Source organism: Daldinia childiae, assembly GCF_008694065.1.
Source record: "Daldinia childiae strain JS-1345 chromosome Unknown Scaffold2, whole genome shotgun sequence".
Taxonomy (NCBI): Eukaryota; Fungi; Ascomycota; class Sordariomycetes; order Xylariales; family Hypoxylaceae; genus Daldinia; species Daldinia childiae.
This window is the reverse complement of record NW_022984643.1, coordinates 4,369,808-4,391,689: the sequence shown is the minus strand read 5'-3', so window position 1 is coordinate 4,391,689 and position 21,882 is coordinate 4,369,808. Positions and strand designations below refer to the sequence as shown.

The following is a 21,882-nucleotide window of genomic DNA, read 5'->3' as shown; positions in this document are numbered from 1 at the left end:
GCGTTGTTGGGAACCGCGGTACATATGCAGGGTTGACAAAGCTATCTCGGGATGGGGTTAACAGGATGTCCGAGATATATATAATATTGCAGTGAGGAGATTATGGTGTTACTTCGTGAGGAACCACGAAACCTGGGTATGAATGTGGTAATAATGACTGGAACTTATGTAAGGGAAGCCTTCTTCGCCTGCTACATCTTAGGATAAATCCTCCCCTAGGATAGACCGCTTAGTAATGTAGGGTAATGTAGGTATCCTGCCATATTCATAGGGGTAAAGTATAAAGCTAAGAACACATATCTTGACATTTCCATGGAGTAATTTAACTCCTCAAGTACAGATGTCTGTTGTGTCTAAGGCAGTAGAAAGAAGCAGATATTAGATAGAAGGTAGGTACGTATTTCAACGTGTTGATAGGCAGCCACTATTATGGTACGCAAGGTAATGCTATGGTATGGGTTTAGAACACTTTCCATCCTTTGTTTTAAGTTACTTCCTCTTCTCATTTAATTCTTATTTTTTTTCATCTTTCCTGTCATTCGTGGTTCAATAGCTTCAATTATAACTTATTTAAATTCAATGCCATATTAATTTTCAAGCCATTTACGAAATCTGTAGTGATAGCTCGTAATTTCTTCCTGTTATCCCCCATATCACATAAATATAAGATACAAGTTTCTAAATTCATGAACTCTTCCAATTATTTATAACGTATGTGACAATATTTTCGTTAAGGGAATCATTCGCTCAATAATTCCTGGCTAAAGTATGAAAGAAGGTATGTCAAAATTCAGCGGATGATAGTGGTCATACCCCTATTACCTATAAATAAATTAAAGGGGATTTTCTGAGATAAAACTTATAATTAGACTAAACTTTTTAGATGAGACGTATTGGACGGATAGATAGTTTGAACAATTGTATGATGGTAATTTGTGTATAACGACCACTACTTGATATGCAGAACGAAATGAATAGAACTTCGGGTAGCAACAGAAGACAGCGGGTGCCAAACGTGCTACCTATTTATTATATGATCTAAGAACTAGCTAACATTGTATTGCAGCCCAAGTATATACCTAAGGTGTTGGAAAAATACGAACGCTTACGCCTCCCACTCCCATTTCCCTACGGCTAATTGATCCAGCTTTAAATGACCTCGAGTTCTCATAGATACCTAAGTCTGCCTTCTTGTTCACAACCGCTTCTTTATTGACCCATGTGACTTAACATCGGCCTATCGAATTATTATGGTAGACTGGACACAGAAATTCTGGATGTGGAATCGCAATTACCTCAGTCCTTTCACCATCATCAAGGATGAGACTTGATTAAGTTGGTAGTCTGAAACCTGCTACTGGACCTGGACTCTTGAATTCGCCTGCGATATGGTAGACGCTTTTACGCATCTATTTATGTGCGAGGCGTTCTAACGCCAAGTTTTGTGACATTAGGGCACATGCACATGTACATGCATATGCATATGTCATCAGGCAGCAGGCAGCAGCAGCAGGCAGCAGAGCTGAAGGCGGGGGATGTGAGATCTCCTCTCTGTTAGAAGCAGAATCTGGCATGGAACATCAAAAAGACCAAATACCTTCCAACAACTCCATTGCTAGCTATATCGATACCGACAAGGAGGATGACAATTGAGGAGAAAAACGTGGTTGGAGACAACGACAATGGAGAACTAAGAGGAGAGTATAGATTTAGGAACAGGCCACATTTAGTACAGAATACTATTTCAGCAGACCGAACCCACGATAGCGAGTTTCAACTCGCAGCTCAAATATTACAGGCCATACAACCCGACAAAAAGGTACAAGGGCTTAAAGATCGTGAGGATATCAAGGTTACCGATTCCACGACACCCAGACTCGATAAGGAAATAACAGGTAGTGAGCACGCGCTCGCAGATTATCAGATGCAATTGATGCTTCTCGAGCAACAGAATAAAAAAAGACTAACGATGGCTCGTATGGAGCAAGATGCACAAATCAGTCACCAACAAACAACTGTTCAGAGCCCGGGAGTTGAAGACTACTACAAATCTAATCTTCAGTCTACCAGTTCAGAAGCAGCTTTTGCTCAGCATCCCGTGTTAAGCAATTGTTCCCGCTTAATATCAACAGTGTTAGATACGCCAGAGGAATCCACTGTAAATTTGTCGGCTTTGAGAGAAAGCTTGAAGAGTCTGCAAGCATGTATATCAGACTTCTGCACAACCGGGGTGCTCCCACCACCGGAGCCTAGATTCCAGAGAGTATATCGCGTGACAGCTCCAAAAGGCCCTAAGCGGATGTATCTTGATGAACCACAGTGGATGGAGGGCGAAAACGCAAAGGGTGAGGCTTTGGCGGGCAATCTTCCAGTACGAGACATACAGTCGTATCTTGAAAGGAACCCGGAAATTTGCTTCGTTGTATACAGAGACTTTTCTGTCCCCGTCTCGAGAAAAAGGGGTATCGATCATACCTTATCCGTGCCAAAACACGACACGGAGATGATAGAGACAACTACTGCGGATCTAACCACGACTGTTACGAAATTCATGTCGTTCTATGGCTTCAGTACAGACGTCATGGGTGAAATAGGGAGGACAGATGCTCCAGATCGACATTTTACCGATGTCGATGGCTCGACCGAGCTTTTAGCTCCATATCCTGCCTTTTACCACGCCTCGAGACAATCCATGGGTCCGTTCCTCGAGTCACTGGAAAACCCGGAGAAGCAACAGTTTCAGTTATTACTTGATTATGTTATGTCTAATTTTGAAAATGAGTACGATGATGCCGAGAAAATAATTGGAAGCGGTAGAATCACGAAACGATACTTTCAATACCTTTTCAAACCTGGCGACGTGATCGTGCAGAAAGAGACCGATGAAGCAAGGGGCCTCATATGCAGTTCCTGGGTTACCGAAGATCGAATCAAAGACGGCAAAAGGAAGACGCCGGGAAAGGCATCGATGATAAAATACACTATTCAAGCTCGCCACTGGACCTTTGATGGAGTATTTTCACATAAGTCGACCCATTTAAAATGGGAAATAGATGACAACTATAATTCGAAGCTGGAAATCAATGGCTTGAACATTTGTCCTTTAGACTATGTGGACGAAAACCTAAGAGCTAAACTGCAACGCAGGGGGGAATGGATCTGGAAGTGTCGTACGAAGCAGCTAGTATCATATCATGAAGATGAAAATCGACAGTTACACGATTCGGACGACGAAAGATATATGATCGACATGATGGTATATCGTGAGTTGCATAAGCCAGATAAGAAACGCGATATTACCCGGTGGATATCCCCAGACCACCCAGAGACAGATGACCTGAGTCCCGAAGCGATGAAGCGAGACTACCCGCCTTCTGACGAGTTTTTATACGTATTGCCTTCGATTATCAAGGGCTTCAACCTTAAGAAGAAGAAATGGTTGGATCTAAAGGTCGATAATTTAGGCGAAGTAGTATGGAATAAGACGGCTTTTGAGAGACTTGTTCTTGAAGAGAAGACCAAGAAATTGATTCTGGCTCTCGTCAGCGACCAGGTGGAATCGAAGAGGTCAACAGATCTCATAAGTGGCAAAGGGAATGGCTTAATCATGTTGCTTCATGGAGGTCCCGGCACAGGCAAGACTCTGACAGCTGAGAGTGTGGCCGAGATTGCCCGGAAGCCACTCTATCCTGTTACTTGTGGTGACATCGGAACGGAGCCAGAAGCTGTCGAGAATTATCTCGAGTCCGTTCTGCATCTCGGAAAGACCTGGGGGTGTGTTGTCCTATTAGATGAAGCCGACGTGTTTCTTGAACAGCGTAGTCTCCAGGACCTTCATCGGAATGCGCTGGTATCCGTGTTCCTTCGAGTACTCGAATATTATGAGGGGATATTGGTTTTGACGAGCAATAGAGTCGGCACCTTCGACGAAGCTTTCAAGTCGCGCATCCAGTTGGCTATCCACTACAACTATCTGAGCTTTAATGACCGCTCTAAGATCTGGGGAAATTTTATCTCACGCGTACAGGACTTTGAAGAAGAGGTTGGTACCCAGCACAATAACTATGGGCGAGTAGTTAAATATACTTCGAGAACTTTGCTAATTCAATCATGTAATAGGAGATTGATGCTGCCGATCTAAAAGATCACATCAAGGACTTGGCCCAGTTTGAGATGAACGGAAGGGAGATCCGGAACGCCATCACGAATGCACGGCAGTATACCCGATGGGAACGAAAGCAGCAGCAAAATCCGGAGAATTGCAAGCTTGATTATGCGAAGATCAAGCTTATCATCGATACTGCTAGTAAGTTTGATGATTATATCAAAAAGTTGAATGGGGGATATAACTACATCGCGGTAGATGATGGGCTAAGGCTCGAAGGTTGAAGGGGGTGACAATCCGTCAGCCTCTAAGGGCATCTTCTAAGACGAGTTATTGGCTGACTACATGATGGCAAAAAAGATTATTCTTAGATCTTAGAGCCTAGATCTAAGCTGATATACGTATTTTCCTTACCTTTGTTGGTTTCCTTTTTCTATTTACGAATACACTATGTCATGTTTCTTTTTTTATTCCCGGGAACTTCATAGGCCGTAGATCATACACTCTCTTATCTTAGCCGCCAAGATGCCACATCACGTAAATGGGCACTATTTAAGTAAGGGTCAAAGACGCAGGAGAGGTTACATTGGCATGCAGTGATGATCCTCCCGTCTTATTTCCATTATCTACCCTAGACACTCGCTCAGCATCAGCGCAAGGTAGAATAAATTGATAACATAGGTCACTACCCGTCTAATATCGCCCAATATCACGGTCTCGTGTGGGTTCTTAGAGTCATTATAATACTGCGTCTTCATTTTCTTACTATCGTATAATTTTGAACACTGAGGGGTAGAGTGGCGGGTACTACCATCAACACTTCAATCCTCTCCCTTCAACGTGCACATGTCTGTGTAACTAATAAACATCATGGACTTGATGAACACATCGGATGGGTCTTGTTGGCCTCTGGCGCATTTAAAAAGAGATACTAGACCGGTTTCCCCGGTTAAAATTACCTCGCCCAATACACCGTCGCCGCCCGAAGTCGAAGAGTATGCGGCATCAGAGAACGAGAACAAGGAAGACGAGGGGAAAGCTCCTAGCCCCTTCCTAGCCCTCCCCTTAGAGATCCGTCTCGAGATCTTCAAGTACCTACTCGTCCTACCCTCAAACGCCCCCTCTCCTTCGCAGAAAACATACTACCAGTACGGGCAACGTCGGACGCCGTCGCCGCTGCACCCAGCAATACTGCGCGCAAACCGGCAGCTGCACGCCGAGGCGTTACCTCTCCTATATCGGCGCAACACTTTCCTAGCGCACGACACATTATTAACATCGCTTCCCCGACTACGCCGTGCCTACGACCCCGTGCTCTCGGCGCGCCTCTCCGGCCTTATAACCCGTTTTCACGTGTGCGTGCGGCTGGACGCGGAGCCGGTGTACGACCGCGCGCAGGCGGCGATGCAACTGAGTAATAAGGAAGAGATTGTTATCGATGCATGGCAAGCCGGTGTGTAATGCGAACTTTCTCTCTGCTCTATTCGCTCGCCTCGGGTGTTTAAACACCTTTTTTTTTTTTTTTTTTCTATTTCGATGCCATTACCTCTGGATTACCTATTGGTCAACTCTGACTCTTGTCTATATAGTGTGGCGCGGCTCGGGCCCGGATGCGTTACGGCTGTTCGAAGACGTACGGGGTGTGCGTCGTGCGAGGGTTATTGGGAGCGTCGGCGGTTTCGAGGGTTACGCTAGTTGGCTGGAGCGCGCGATGATGCGCGAGCCTGGGATTGAGATTGAGCCCTTCTCTTGGGATGCTGATCGAGGGTCTGGAGGGACGAGTATATAGGTTATTGCAATCGTAAAAGGAGTAATCTAGTTTAAAGGGAGGCTATAGAGATGGTAGTCGGCCAACAATACAAATACAACATTTTGTTCTGTTTAGCCGAGTTAAATAAGACCTAATGGGTCAGGTTGTAGCTGGCGTTTGGTTTTGGTCGGAATGTTATCGGTTGTATTGTTGATAAATTATCTTAGCCTAGAACTGTGTGTTGTCCTTTCAGGAGTCTCCATGCAGACTCTCCCGCATTGATATGGTGGGCGGGACTACATGACGTCTTCTCACGCAAGCCGTAGACTTGGAGTTGACCGAAATCATACAAGGCTCTTACAAGTTGATCAGCTTATTCGACTCACTTTGAGAGAAAAGAATTGGTCGGCTATAGAGGGTTTTGTGATCAAAATACTGTCTCAACAAATTTCGTTGTAAATGCTCATTCCACCGTACTAGATCTGAGAGCTTGGTTCAAATGGGAGGAAAGCAGGACAGATGGACGGGAATACATAGGTATCTCTCGTAGATCTAGGTAAGCAAATTCCAATACGATAACCCCTTGTAAACTCGGGCAAATAGCAATCCGAACTTCTTAAATGAGGTAGTTTGAGGGGTCCGTGCCGCCAAATCCGGTCCTCGGCTGCGTTTCGATCCATCTTTGATAAGAGAGCAGAACATCGTACCTTAGGTAGGTAGGTAGGTAATCTAGATGAGTTCAATGCTTCTTATATTTTTTTCTGAATTAATAGCCTCATGATGCGTGCAAAAGGGGAGCTTCTCCCGCAGTCAAGTGCTGCCGCCTCGCGCCCTCATTCGAGATCTATTTGGGTAACCTTAGTTCAAGTCGTAGTAGCTCTCGTACTACTAGGGAACACCTATGACGTATTCTTTTCTTCACGCACGAGGTATTCCGCGTTGGAAAAGTTAGCATATTGTCCGCAGGTCGAGCCTCTTTTCCCACAGCATGATAGTCCTGCTCTCTCTAAGTTGAAAGATTACATCACCTCGCCCATCTTTCTTAATGACACGATAGTTCGGCTAGCCGGAGCTATTAAGATCCCTACGCAGTTCGTATGATGACCTTGGGCCCGTTGGGAAGATGAGCGATGGGACGTCTTGTTCGACTTTGCGGCGTATCTAGAAAAAAACATTCCCACTCATTCATAAGACCTTGACACTTCAAAGGGTCAACACTCATGGGCTATTTACACTTGGCAGGGATCGGATGAGACCCTGAAACCGACCGTCCTCATGGCCCATCAAGATGTCGTTCCCGTAGCTGAGTCGACTATTGACCAATGGACCCATCCTCCCTTTAGCGGCTATTTTGATGGTCGTTTTATCTGGGGTCGAGGGTCTTCCGACTGTAAGAATAACCTCATCGGATTATGGAGGCTGTCGAATTGCTCATAGATGCGGGGTTCAAGCCAAAGAGAACTTTAATCCTATCGTTCGGGTTTGACGAAGAGATTTCAGGGGCACAAGGAGCTGCACAGCTCGCCAAAGCATTGGTTTCCCATTATGGAGAAGATGGTGCTGAGTTATTGTTGACGAGGGGGCTGGAACATCGACTGCTTGGGGCTCTACATTTGCCCTTCCTGGCGTTGCTGAAAAGGGCGCTATAGATGTTGAAATCATCATTCGTATGCCCGGTGGCCACTCATCAGTTCCTCCGGCGCATAACGGAATAGGAGTCATGGCAGAACTTATCACTACCATTGAAGGTTAGTAGCCCACACCTTTCTTTCATTGCGGAGATAGTCCTTGGAGTTCAATCTATATTACATCACTAAGACCCCTAAACAAACCCTCGGAATAATTACTAATTATGGATCACGATTTAGCTAATCCATACGAGCCGTACTTACACCCTGATAACCCTTTCCTTAGTCTCCTGCAATGCGGTGCTGTTCATGGTGCAGAATTCCCTTCCAAATTAAAGAAGCTTCTTCCATCTCACGACGGGCGAACTGGGAAAGACAAGCTTGCTTTAGAGGCAGCAAAGGCGGGCGATATTGTTAAATATCTGTTCACAACATCGGTAGCGCCCGATATCATCAGCGGAGGCGTCAAGAGCAATGCACTCCCCGAACGTATTCGAGTACTTGTCGACCACCGAGTCAACGTTGGCGAGCATTCATCTGATGTACAAAAAAGCTCATAAGGTTAGCCGAACAAGTTGCTGATAAGCATAATCTCACGGTTCACGCCTTCAACGACGAGCCAGAAACGCCTCGATCTATCACCCTTAACTTAATGGCAAACACGCTGGAACCCGCACCCGTACGCCAACGTCTGTTGATGAGGTGACGCCATATTCGGTGCTCTCCGGAACTAGCAGAGCTCTTTACGGCGAGACCCTTCTTGTTTCGCCAGGAATTATGACGGGAAATACTGACACAAGATATTACTGGGACTTAACAAAGTATATCTTTCGGTATGGTCCGGGCTGGGATCCCGAACAAGAAGGGCTCGATGGAATTCACACAGTCGACGAGAAGCTTAGTATCTCTGCGCATATTAAAGGTGTTCAATGGTACAGCCTTTTTATTAGAAATATGGACGAAGCGGAATTAGCGTAAATCAAATCAACACACATTATAAGATCAGTACATATCTGGTGTAATAAACATGTCAACCTACGAAATATCGATATAGTATTAGGGTTTTACATTAATAAATTGCGTTGGAGTTTACATATCTACGGACTGTTTCAATTATGTAGTGGTGTCAAAACCACTCAGTGCAAAACTATTTCTTTATCCTACTTCATATCATGTCTTTGAACTTGGAACAATTGCAATTCAAAGAGTTTTTTAATAATATATCCCTATTAGTCAATTATATCTTAAAAAACAAATTCCGGCAGAACCTCCACGTCATATCATTGAATTTCAATCAATCATTCACTAGAGGTCCTGAGAACCAAGGCAATCTCACGTTGCCTCTCCTGGAGGAGGGTCACATGGACTGTTATGGACGTGGCTCGTGCCCACGACTCAACCAATATTCTCTTCGCATAGCATCAGTCATCGCCCCTGATAAAACTGCCTGTACAATTTGAGCTTCAGGGTAGAGGTCTACCTCTCTAAGGAGATCATATACGTCATACCAAGAGGGATGTTCCTCTGCCGTTTCGCAGTCAAGAATTACTCTAGAGAAATCTACATGGCTAGCACTTGCAGCAAACTGGCAAAGACCTACCGCAATTCTTGCATAAGCGATAACTTCAACTGGGTCAACCATGCTAGCAGCCTGGCGAAACTCAATTGTTCTTTTATGTTTCCTCTCGAGCTGTGAAAAACTATATGCTCCTCTTTTCTGTCCAATATTCATGAGCCTTGCAATGGACTTTCTATCCGGTGATGTTAGAATTTCGGCAACAGCAGTCCTCATCGGAATCGGCTTGTAAGTTCGGGGGTCATGCACCTCCCCGAGGGTTAGCCCATGATAACACAAGATCCATTCTAACGAATCCCGATTGATATTAATGCTACTTACAGTTGGTCGGGGAGGGAATTGATGATTTCTAGGACTTGACTTTCCTGCGGAGGCTCATCACGACCTACCCAACTTCGGAGAAATTTCTGTATGCGCTCCATGTAACCGGTATACGCTGATTGCTCCACGACCTTGGTTGGTTCGTCTGGGGGATCAGGCTGGACTTGGATAGGGGGTTCTTGGCCCCCAGGGAAACATTAGCATAAAGGCGTGGCTCAAACACCATATATTATCGCGCCTATGTTCAGGGTGAGACTGAGCTAATATCGGATCTGCTGCATAGAGAAGAGCGGCAATCTTTTAAATGAGTCTAGAGGTAGCCATTCGTTTCCTTTACCTACGTGCACATGGAAGCCAGCTTCAGGAGAAGTGTATGTCAAAAAGTTTGCCTGAAGGAACTCACACATTCTTCGGACTTCCTCGAAGCCCTCATCCGTGGCCCAGAGAGCTGGTGAGACAACTTCGACACCGACCCATCCGAAATCTTCGCCGGTTTTATCTCTCAGCGGTACGGGTAGCCTTTGTAGGGTAGAGTCTAAGGATACATCCCAGCGGCGAACTGGTAAAGATGATGCCACGCATCATTTGAGTAGTCCGGTGCCCTTTCCCCCGACGGGGCGACTGTTGCCGCGGCGATGGGAATGCTTCGTCTATCATAAGAGCCAGAGCACCCACCCTGTCATTTTCCCTCGCCCAGCTCCCCCTAACCACCAGAGGACCCCCAGGCTTTGACTCGAATCCTGGAGGCACGGTACTGTGCCGGTGTAACTTTCAGCGCGCCATGCTATAAAGAATTCCATCTCTATACCAAAGCTTAACTTCTCCTTTCTATTCGGTGTTCCGGATGCCATCTTTCCTATCTTGTACAAGTCGATCGATTAGTTAAACGTAAAAATAGTTGTGTTGAGAGTCTTTCGCTTGTTTTCTTTGACGTTTCTGAAATCGCTGGCTATGCCAATCTTTTTTACCGTTACATTAAGTGGCGGCCTAATATTATATATTTCGTCTGAACACCCAGGTAACGGTATTGTTGTTTCTATACGTAAGCATAGAAATAAAACAGAACGGAAGCAAAACATGGTTTAAAAATAATCGCTGTTCCCTCTCTAAACATTTGGTTCGGTAAATCTATAAACCGTTAGCTTGTTGTAACATATTTCTTGAACACTGGGATCCGGAATACTTAATCCGTGATATATATTACCTGAAGTAACAACGTCAGCCTGCTCTACTGTGATATTTCAATACTACCTTCAAAGCCGCATAAGGTACTCCAAGTGTTACCAGATAAATATTGTGGCGCGTGATATCTTCAAGATGACGGTATTATTAACAGTGCTATAATGTAGGTTACTTACCACCAAGTAGCTGGAAGCAATATAAGCGCCAAGATGGTTTATTTGATATACGGGGAGATTACGAACAAAATGTATTGTGCCGTAGAAAGAAATGAATAAATGAGGAATGGTAGTTATATTAAATTAAAAGTAATAACTCAAGCGCCTCAGACTACTTTATACCGCATACTCACTCGCAGTCTATATCCATTGCTCCCATTTACTCAAGGTTTCCCTTAACCACGTTCAAGTAGTCTTAGGGGTCTTTTCATCTTTAGGAAAAGGTGGTGGAGGTGGAGGTAAGTGTTGTTTGTTCCATCCTGAGCAATCGTCCCCGCGGGACTCGCACCTATCGGTTCTCAGATTTGGACACAGTGAAGTTCTTGCGTAAGAGTTATCGCAAACGGTCTGCCAGACGTACTTTGACATTACAAGTTAGCGCCCATACCCAAACCTACGTAGGTATAAGATAGGGATATCCGAAGCCAGGGAACAAGAAAAGAAACCCATTACGTACACAAGGATGGGTGTTCAATGGACCTCTGCCGCAGGTTAGGCAGTAGAACCACCAAGCGTATGCGCGGCACATGGTTGGATAATGCTCTCGAGGACCTAAATGGTAGATTACCGGAACTATGTCAGTTAAGTCGACTATCGAAGGGAAATTTGATGGTTGGATATCGTATTAGGATTCTAGGATTTCGGAGTGAATAAATGGGTGTTAAATATGAGGGGGGGAGGAGATGCATTTTAAGAGCGCCTGGAAGGAGGGAACCATCGAACTTTGAACTGGACATCAAATTAAAGCACTCACATATAATGAATCACATAGTGATGCTTGGTAGTGATGTGTGTGTACAAGCTTGCTCAGATACTGATTTTGTAGGTAATAGGTAGCACACTGGAGAGAAAGTGACCGATAATCGCCTTCCAGAGGTGTTAGGTGGAACTAAGTGACAGGTATCATAATAAGGTGGCCAAGTGACGTAGAACGTAAATATTATAGGATATAAGCTTCCTAGGCTTACATAGTGACTGACTGAAGTGATTGGTATGAACTTGTATAGTGCCTTCTAGGTAAGCGATTTCTTTCTTATGTTACTCCGAGCACACATAGTTATTGCTCTTTTAGTAAATAGAAAAACAACTTTATCTGCAGGCTAGGAAAGCTCGCAAATAATGAGTATTTAATTAGAACTCCAAACCTTTACTAACTACGTTCAAGTACCATAAGAGTAATTGCTTAACAAATTGTTTCATAAAGCTATATGATAGTATATCTAAAATACATCTAAATCATTTCCACAGTAATTGGATGCTTGAATACATTCATTCTTGTGGTTACAGACGTACTTTGGTAGTCTCTGAAATAATGTTTTCTCTTAAAATCGTTTTTTAAACGTGTTGGAAAGATGCAGGTAATTCATAGAACACTAGAACCGGATCATTTTTATTTTCATTTTATTGGTAACTTAAAGATGTTACTACCGTTTTTGAGATACGCCTAAAGTTTAGTGTAGATGTTAGTATTACCTATAGATATTTGTTGGTTAGGAAATTTACTATTGCATCTTCGGGTTAATGCGATGCTTAGTCTAGTACCTATGAATAGTATTAAACTAAACTAGTAGTTTGATCTTAGATGTGTTCGTTCTTTCCTTTGATAAAAACTGTTAAACTCTAAGATTATTGACCATGGAATAGAATTAGTAATCCCAACCTTTTCGCTTAGCTGAGAGGGTTGACGATGTTGCTTACACTCTGAACACTCTTACACGCAAGAGAAGATACGCTGTTCATGGCATAGAAGGTAGTTATTAAAAAAGTGCTTAACTAGGTAGATATATTATGAGAACAGGGACCCGTATGATACTATAGTATGTTATAGGTTCAATATAAGTATTTAAATAATTAAGACTTAATTGGAAAGTGTATAGGTACTGTATATGTTTAAGATATGTGTATATGCTGCACAATTAACAGCCGGGCCATCAACTGAGAGACGTCTAAAATCAAGTACTCAGGTACTCAGGTACCTAAAGTAAGCGCCTATATAAAGCTACAGGGGGCCAGCGCGCTAAAAGTGGCAAAACATACTATCTGCAGTTTCCGCGCCTGCCACGTTGGTGAAGCCCCACTAATCAGGCCGTTGTAGCGCCCATTCATTCTTATCTTCCTCCATGATTGCCCCGCATCAAGCCTTTGAAGGTAGTAACTTACCAACTTTTGAACTTTACCATGTCTTGATGCGAAGATGAAAGTTACCTACATCCTACCTAAGGTTTCGGAGAAATTATTGCGTTACAAGGCTCGTCTACCTATTTATCGTATGCACATTTCTTGAAGTCGTACGCCTTCCGTGATCACCGTTTTGCGCTCCTCAGCTCTTTACTCAATCACCCTCAGTAACCCAGCAGCCCTAGTGAAATCTACCTAGGTTAGTAGGTACTTTACGCTACACTCAATCACTCAGCTCTAGCGACAAAGGAAGAATTCGACGGGCAGATAGAATATTGTGTCCTTTTTACTATTTCGTTCGAAATTACCGGAGCTTGTCTTTAGTTTTAAATCGGGTTTCCTTGATTCTATTCTCGACATTTTCACAAAACCTAGGTACCTACCTCCTAAGGTTTGGTACCTACCTCCCTAGGTACTTAAGATACATAACGTACATACCTTTTTAGCGTCACAGCAGCTACTGCACAGCTTAACGCTTGTACCACCACCTACTAGGACTTCTTATCCACGTGCGCAATTAAAGCCCTGTGGGAATTTACATATTATTGCGACTTCGCAACCAACTTACGTTCTCGACGGATATCATTCATCTTATCTTACCTTAGTTGTAATTACCCAACTTAGCACTTTGCCTTGCTATATTAGGTACAAGTCAAGAACAGGAGAATAACCAGGATAGTTTATTTTCCCGAATTCAAAATGGCAAGCTCAATGAGGTCGAAGATGGAATTGAGGACAGTTACGTGGACAATCATGTGGATGGTAAGAAACGTGAATCAGGTTTCAATTTTCAGCCTGACCACCAGCACGACATGGAAATGACAGATTCACCCATGATGACGACGCCTACACATAGCAGTATCCTCCCCTCGTCCCTAACCGGCTCGAGGCCTTATACCCGTCCAGTGACACGATCTATGACCAATCCCACCTCGCCGACTTAGCTGATGCTATCCCGTATATTACCACTACTTCACTCAACGTAGACTTCAAAACTCGTCCAAGAACACATATCCAACCGGAATGTATCTAACTTGAAGACCGAGAGATGTTAGCTCCATTATGGATGACCAGATTGGCGACTCCGACGAAGTTAACGATGATGTGGCTGGCGTGATGAGAAATCAGGTTCAGCTTCTTGAATCGTTGCCGTTAGAAAATGCACCCACATCACACCCTTTAACTGGCCAGCTCCGAAACTAACTCGTCGATCTGCTCGCCTCAATAATGAAGTGCTGTAATACCAGAGGCCGCAAATCTAATCGTCGAACCTCAGGATAAAGGCGAAAGCGAAAGTCAGCCAAACGGCTTAAAACTAACCGCACTGCTGTTGGCGGACACGTTCGCCGCTCTCCACGCTTTTTGAAGCCGCTCACCAAGTTTGATAAGTATTCTGATCTCCCGGACGAACTCAAAATGATGATATGGGAGGCCGCCATAGAACCACGTCTAGTATATATCATGAACCGATATTCACTATCATATACCGAAGCTCAATTTGAGGTTCAGAACGAACAACCTACCTGGTTTAATACATGCCGCCTGTCGCGATGGGTCGCGCGACTTCATTACCTGAAGCTCTTGCAATGTATATTCCAGCCGCAGGTTCTTTCACACTAGAACAATCCAGGCTATTTCTGCTGACGATATTTTAATATTTGAGCCCTGCCATGGTGGTTGCCGTGGATGCTATTGTGCTCGACACCAGTACGATCTACGTGACCGTTCTATGGTGCGATGCTTAGCTATACAAGCAGAATCGCCTAACTTACCTCCTACAACAGAGCCATGCTGGCAAACCATTAACGATCGTGGCATAATGTCGAGACGCTTTATTTAATGAGAATTGCCGTGAAGGGTGTGGACAAGAGGAATAAGGCCATGATTCGGGTCAAGAAAAATGACCACGAAACGGCTCTCCTAAAGCGTTTCGATGAGTGGAAAAAGGGTCCTGGTATCGACACTAGATTGACAAGGCTAGAGGTTGTCGTTATAGTAGAGAAGGAAGCAATTCCTAACCCGCAGGATCGTTACAAGGATATCGAAGACCGATTGACTGGTCAACCGGAAGACATAATCCTCGGTTAACCCTTACCTCTTTGAAGCCATGCCCATTATGGACTATTCATTTAGAGAATCTTCTTCTTTCAATACCTACCTAGGTATTATATTCTGAATTTAGATGGCTACCAGGAAATGGTATTTATTTTGCCTTCAGATCGAAGAAAACATAGATCGAGGGGACTAAAAATGGGTGGTTCACATCTCATTACGCAACTTCACTACAATATATCGCAAGTCCCGCATGATTTCATAACTTGATCTCATGATATTTCTGTGCTATTCCCCCCTCTCCCCCCAATACCATCGCATCAGGTATGTCACATATATTCCCCTTATCCCCTGCCCCCTTTTGATTGTTTTTGGCGCTCATATTCTTTATAACGAAGGTATCAATTACTATACAATACTTCGGCGCCTTTCATTAAACATAGGCCAATGAAATTATTCTGGCAGTTGTTCATTACATGCTTTCTGATATCGTGATCGGCCATATGATAAATCGCTTAACATAACCGTCGTTTACCCCCGACCTTGCTGCTATCACCGACCTCAACGACATCATACACTCCCATCACATTTTTGGCGCGATACGCAATGCGATAACCTATTTTAGTCAAACCTCAATATTCTCATCTACAGCGACTAGCATCATCGCACGGTTAGATCGCCCGCTCGTATACGTTAGGCTTGTTATACACAAGTGAAGGTCCCGAATCTAAAATACGACTACTCCTAGTACTCACCCTACCCAATCGTGCCAAGCACCGTAATTGAAGCAGATGGAAATCATTTAGAGTTTCCATTAGATGCTATACTTCAAACCTCGGAAATCTTTCAAATTAGTACAATTCGAAGTATTGGGATGAGAGAAACCAGAATCAAGGACTAGTGGCCATGAGACATATACCGGACAGCCACCTGGTCCACTCCCTTCCCGTCGACTGCCGATATTTTCAAATTTTTCCAAAAGCATAGGAAGATCTATAGCCATCATCAATGCTCTGTTTTTTTTTCCTGGCATGTTGAAGCAGCCTGCTACCGTGAAGCACAATCCAGCCAACACGTATCTTGGCAAACTTACCTTTTGATACCTGAGAAAGTCCGCCTATAGGCATTCTGGGTAATCTACGGCCACGGCCACGGCCACGGCATATGCATATCCACTCATCAGACATAACAAGTGTCGGCGAAGAAAGGGTGACTAATACAGCAATGGGATGTTCTTCATCCAATGGGGTCTCGACGTCAGAACTATGTTTTCACCATCGACTAGACGCCTTTACATATTTACATAGTCCTATGTTATAAATATCACCACTAGCTAGAGCAGCATTAAACATACTACGCTACTCAACTTCCAATTTAGTCTCAAATCATTTATCGTAAATCAATAATCAAAATGATAAATGAAAAATGAAAAATGATACTAACAAATAGGACCATTCATTATATTCTACACTGCATATTTGGTACCTAGATCTAGACGAAGTCTTACTTAACAAGAAAACTAGCGTGTTAAAGTCATGCATTCTGCGTGATGATAGATACCTTAAGGGCAGACGTAGGTACATGTATCTAAGATACTTAGCTACATGATTTAGGAGTGACCCCTTTGATGACTAAGCTCTCCCTACCTTAGGTATGATGCGTACTATTTACACATATCCTTTCTTGTATTATCATTTCAACGAAATATCTCAAAGCCTCTCCTTCACTCGGCGCATATTTTGGTTAAAAGATTCATTTCTCTTTACCATGAATATTCTTTCTTCCTTATAAGTATTTTATAGAGTTGGTAAACATCTTGAACTTCCGTAGTAGCTACCTACCTCTTATTCATTACTTAAATCTATTTTCCCCACACGCTCGTTGCAAAAGAATCTGCTCTCGATCCTACCTCTTCTAGATTATCCCGATAATCTAATAGCTCTTTATCAAGTTTCATTTTGCTACTAGTGTTCCAGGTCGATATTTCCATCGTAGTCATCACTCTTCTGCCCAACCTTCGAGTCTAATTCCGGAACATGGGTCGTTGATTCCTTAGGGTCAACTGAAGCCCTTGATATTTCTTTTTCTCCTTCTTGAGATTTCTTCGCAGCCTTCCTCTGCCTGTCTACATCAACGCAGTCACGAATGAATAGGACGAAGTGGATTAGACTAGCGGAAAGCATTAGTCAACCTGGAAAATACATTGACGACGAGAATAGTAGCTCGCTGGAACTTACGATAATATTGAAGCAAGACAGCTGGCGGCGATAGACATCTTGATCCAAAAGTATCCACTGCTAACATATCCGGGGATGGGTTTATCCTGTTTAGCATTGTAGGCAAAGTCTTCTATGCGCCAGTTGTAGGAGACGACCGTAGTATAGATGAGAATTCCCGATAATGTCATACCGCAGAGCCCAAGGACGAGTTCGAAACCAAGAGAAATAGTAGGGCGGATACCGGACTTCCTTTTCTGGGCACACATGACGATGTATTCTGCCATATCGTATAAGATTGCTGCTAAAGCCTATATAGTAGTAAGTTAGCTTCTTAGTATACCATAGTAGTAGACGGTAACTCGAGTCTCTTGATTGCTAGGCTTACCAGTGGTGTTGCGAGGAGTGGAAATGCGCTGAACCTCCTTCCTGTTGAAAATCCAGAAGCTGATATTCCGAAAAGGGGCAGTGCAATGGTCGTTGATGCAATACGTAGCACGAATCTTGCAGTGTTCCAGGACGACTGGTTTGATGGTCGTGATGTCTTTGGCCCTTGTTCATCTATTGGAGGATGGAATTCTGATTTGGCGAGTTCGCTATACATAGCGGACTCTGGCCTAGTATAAGCAGACGATGACATTTTGATGGTTGAATTATTGAAACGAGTGAATGATTGATAGATAGATAGGTAGATAGACTGAATAATAAATAGTTGGCTATTTAGATGATAACCTTTGGGTAGATAAGTAAGTAAGTAGATACGCCTCAAAGGTCTTTATATTATTTACTATCCTTTCTAACCCAGCATTAGTTTGCCGGTATCTACCTATACACCCACGAATAACTAAATACGAGTTTCTCGGTGCTATGATCTGCAACTCGCACTATAAAAGGACGTAAAGGTCTGTAACAGGTCTTTTCAAAATTCAAGTCTCCCCCATCGCAATGTAGATCCCATGCCTTTCATTGGCAGTCTTTCCGAGCCGTGATTTAGGCAACTGTATTTCTGCGATTTGAACTGGCCCTTTTTCGATGCGGCTGCACGCGGTTGATACATACCAGGGTTCTGTTACCTAGGAGCGTCTATCTGTACCTCACTTGTTCCACTCTATTCTCGTCCCGTTTGAAAGAGTACCTAATCTTGTCTATCAGTTAGCTCTTCGTATCTATGAAAAATCTCGTAGATTACCACAACTACAAGGATCTTACCGACTTGATATATCCAGAGGGATGAACGTATGTCGTTTAACTAACCGGTAATCTGCTCCGAGTTTTCTTTATACGATGTTCACCAGCCCGCATTTCTTCGCAGGGTCAATCGATATAGTTCGCGCTACCTGATGGTAGTTAAACATCAACCACACCAGGACTACGATTGAAAACTTGCAGATGCTAGATGATGCAAAATACAAACCAAAGTACCTGTTTTTACATGGCGCGTTGATTATTCACATCCAAATAATTATTTTACATTGTGACAAGCATGAGACATTTCAATCTACATATTGGGTCAATCAATACTGTTTTTATAGTTGTTGCCTAAATTCCATTATTTAACATGACCTATTGGTAGTAAGTAGGTAGATATAGATACGGATTGCTTTGCCGCCGGAGCAATGTGTTTTGAAGTCATAGAAAGGATGAAGACATCTGGGGGCAATTAATTAAGCACCTAAGGTAGGTGGCAGGTAAGTAAAAAAGAAACAACAAAAAAAAAACCGGAGAACATCTTTAAGAGAGTGAAATGTAGGGAAAAAAGAATCAAAAAGAGAAAGTTGCAAAAGATAATGTGCCCCCACACCGGATTGAACGATGGACCTCAGCATGGACTTGTAGAATATCTTCAGAAGAATTACAAGTGCTGCGCTCTACCACTGAGCTATAAGGGCTGGTGTACTATGAAAAAAAGTCTGCTTACGCTACTCTATAATCTAGACTACGGATCCTTTACGTAGTGGGGCACCACAAAAGCTACTGCTGGCTAGCGCTGTCAAAGTAAACCAAATATTTTTGTCAAGAATGACGTAACTACAATATTTACCTAGGTACCTACCTTTGGAAGACTGTAAAATTGATCGCTTTAAAGCATCTAGCCTTGTGATGCTTAATTATGTGCTTAATAGAGCCAATATACTCATGTATAAGACATGATAATTTATATCAAACTACTCCGTAAATTAATGCAATTAAGCTTTTGTTAAAATCCTATATTTCTACCTGGCCTAGATCAGGGACCTAGGTATAGTATTGGAGGTACTATGAAGGGATATACACTTGATATACACTTGTCATCGGATGCCAAATGGTACCTAATCTAAGGTATTTGTGCATCAAACTTGCTTATATCAGATATGAGAGAACCAGGTCTTTGCTCAGATTTATTTTAGAGCAATAGTTAGGTACCTAACGTATATATTTCAGGACAGCCCTAGATATGCCGTGTTTCAGTCATCTAGTTGTCTATGATTATGTGACCCATTTTCCTTCTTATCTGATCCCGCATATGGTCGATCGAATTAGTTGGAATTGGATGACCCCGTATCGCTGATTTGACTAGGCATTCAGGTACAGTGTTGTAAGGTCATGTCGCGTTGAACATTAACCGATATACTCTCTATAAGTACACGGTAAAAGACCTAAATAGACAGAGGATATTGTTAAGCATGGCATTGGGTATTATCGTATTATGTGGATTATCAACAATACCTTTGTCATAAGGTAGGTAGGCCTATGAGTAGGATATACTCAATATTCAAAGTATTGGGCTCCGGCGCCTCCCGAAGTCAAAGTAGAGATGATTCCCACAATGGAACATCATTATTTGAATATTCGACGGCCACCTGCTCTTACCGCGAATCTTTCAGCTCCGTTTTGCGTTTGCTGGTTCCAAACCATCAAGCTCCCCAAAGAGCCACCATTTTCAGTACCGGCCTTTCGGCGTCTATATGCTTCGCGAAGATGCTCGGGCCGTAAGGGGGCTTGTCGGCGGTGTTTTGATAACTCGTTCGCAGGCTTAAGATCGTCGTCAGATAAGTCGGTTTGCTTCTCGCCTAATTGTACCCATTCTTGTTGAACCTCACGTGCGGACTCGACGATATCTCCAAGATACATTTTGCAGACTACTTGCATCATTTGATGGACATTAGTAGGACACGACTGCGACGTGACGCTGTTGATATGCTATATAAAGATGAAGATCGTTAGTCATACCATAATCAATTGGGGTAACCATTAATAGAATATGATGATTTACCCTTTTAACGTCTGACGTTTTAAGAGTTTGGCGATGCCAGACCTCATACCGGTCGAACTGCAGAGCATCCATTTGCGTCTTGAGAAGCGCATTTAACTCCTTTTCTTCTTCGATCTGCTCCTTAGTTCGAGCAGCAGACATGCTAGCCATATTCTCGGGTATCTCAAACTCCTCTTCTTTCCTAGAGTCTGGGTCGACGTCCTTCCTAGTATGATTACCGCTCGCATTACTAACGATAGTATGTGCGCGACCTCCTACGACGCTCGGAGAGCCATCTCGCATGGCTTCAGCGGCTGCTTCGCTTGCGCGCTCCGCTTTTGACTTTCTACCGCGTTTTTTTTTCGTGGGCGCGCCGCTAACTTGGCTACCACTAACGAGGCTCATGGTATCGACACTTGGAGATCGCCGATAGGACGGAGAAAAGGCTTGTATTTGAGATTCGTCGGGCGGAAAGGACGTCTGTCGAAGAGGATGGGCTGAGCCTACGGAGGCTACGGACATGACAGATGCTTTGCGACGTTTGAGGGAGGGCGGTTGAGATGAGAGATCAGCAGCTGTGGAGCCACGCTTCTTCGATGGTAACTGCGCGCTAGAAGAGTATGGCGGAGAACCCGCAGGCGAGTAGGCGCGTGGAGGGGATGCCATTTCGTCTTATTTAGAAAGCCTAGTTTAGTGAAGCCCACTCGAAGTCTAGGTTTAGAGGGCGCGACGGATCCGAGCTTCCGAATTCTTAGGCAGGTAACGTAGTCAGGTTAGATGCGACAGTAGCGGATGCTTTAGTTGAACAGCTTGATTGGGGATGCTGCGTAAAAACGGTGGATGGCTAATAGAAAACAATTAGAGAGTTGTTGTTGCTAAGGAACTTTTGCTGAGTGATTGTATGCTGAATGACGGAGGAGCTTGAGCCACTGAAGGATACACAAACTCAAGCCACATGGGGCATGCAATCAGAGGCAAGCAGGCTGGCAGGCATGCAATTCAAGAAGGATCAGACATCATTATGCGTTAGGTACTATGTACTAGGTAGCTACATAAGCCGAAGCTAACCCCATAAACATGACTTAGGTACATAAGGTACCCTTGCACTGTACCACTGTATGAACGTGATAAGACGATAATGCGATAACGGACAATTGAAGAGTCAATTTTCGATACTTGCAAATCTAGTCTGCTTTAATAAAGCTTGCATTAGAGTGGGATTCAAAAGATTCCATCTCAGCTGCCATAAGCACCAAGGATTTCGCCTCCGCACATCATACATGTGCTTAACTTGATTGAGCTGATTGGAACTTACAGTCAGATTTTCCCTTTCCGTAAGTTCCTACATAACTTTCCTTACGTTAAACACAGAGACAGCCCCTCTTATAACACCCTTGCGCCAGTTTGACGCTTCGGCCAGGGAAAAG

The 21,882-nt window shown here is 43.6% G+C and overlaps 3 protein-coding genes across 3 annotated transcripts; 2 read left to right on the top strand and 1 right to left on the bottom strand.

The window, feature by feature from the left end:
• Positions 1–2,299: 2,299 nt before the first annotated feature.
• On the top strand, positions 2,300–4,389 carry GL218_02069 (AAA family ATPase; the record flags this gene model as incomplete). Its single annotated transcript, XM_033578558.1, has 2 exons — positions 2,300–4,042; positions 4,120–4,389. 2 exons carry the CDS (start codon positions 2,300–2,302, stop codon positions 4,387–4,389), a joined length of 2,013 nt encoding a protein of 670 aa, XP_033439453.1.
• A 586-nt stretch (positions 4,390–4,975) lies between these two features.
• On the top strand, positions 4,976–5,894 carry GL218_02068 (uncharacterized protein; the record flags this gene model as incomplete). Its single annotated transcript, XM_033578557.1, has 2 exons — positions 4,976–5,558; positions 5,695–5,894. 2 exons carry the CDS (start codon positions 4,976–4,978, stop codon positions 5,892–5,894), a joined length of 783 nt encoding a protein of 260 aa, XP_033439452.1.
• A 14,146-nt stretch (positions 5,895–20,040) lies between these two features.
• Positions 20,041–21,121, bottom strand: GL218_02067 (Transcription initiation factor TFIID subunit 11; the record flags this gene model as incomplete). The annotated part of the gene is made up of 2 exons (XM_033578556.1): positions 20,041–20,403; positions 20,477–21,121. The coding sequence occupies 2 exons, from the start codon at positions 21,119–21,121 to the stop codon at positions 20,041–20,043; spliced, it is 1,008 nt and encodes a 335-aa protein (XP_033439461.1).
• Between the last annotated feature and the right edge of the window lie 761 nt (positions 21,122–21,882).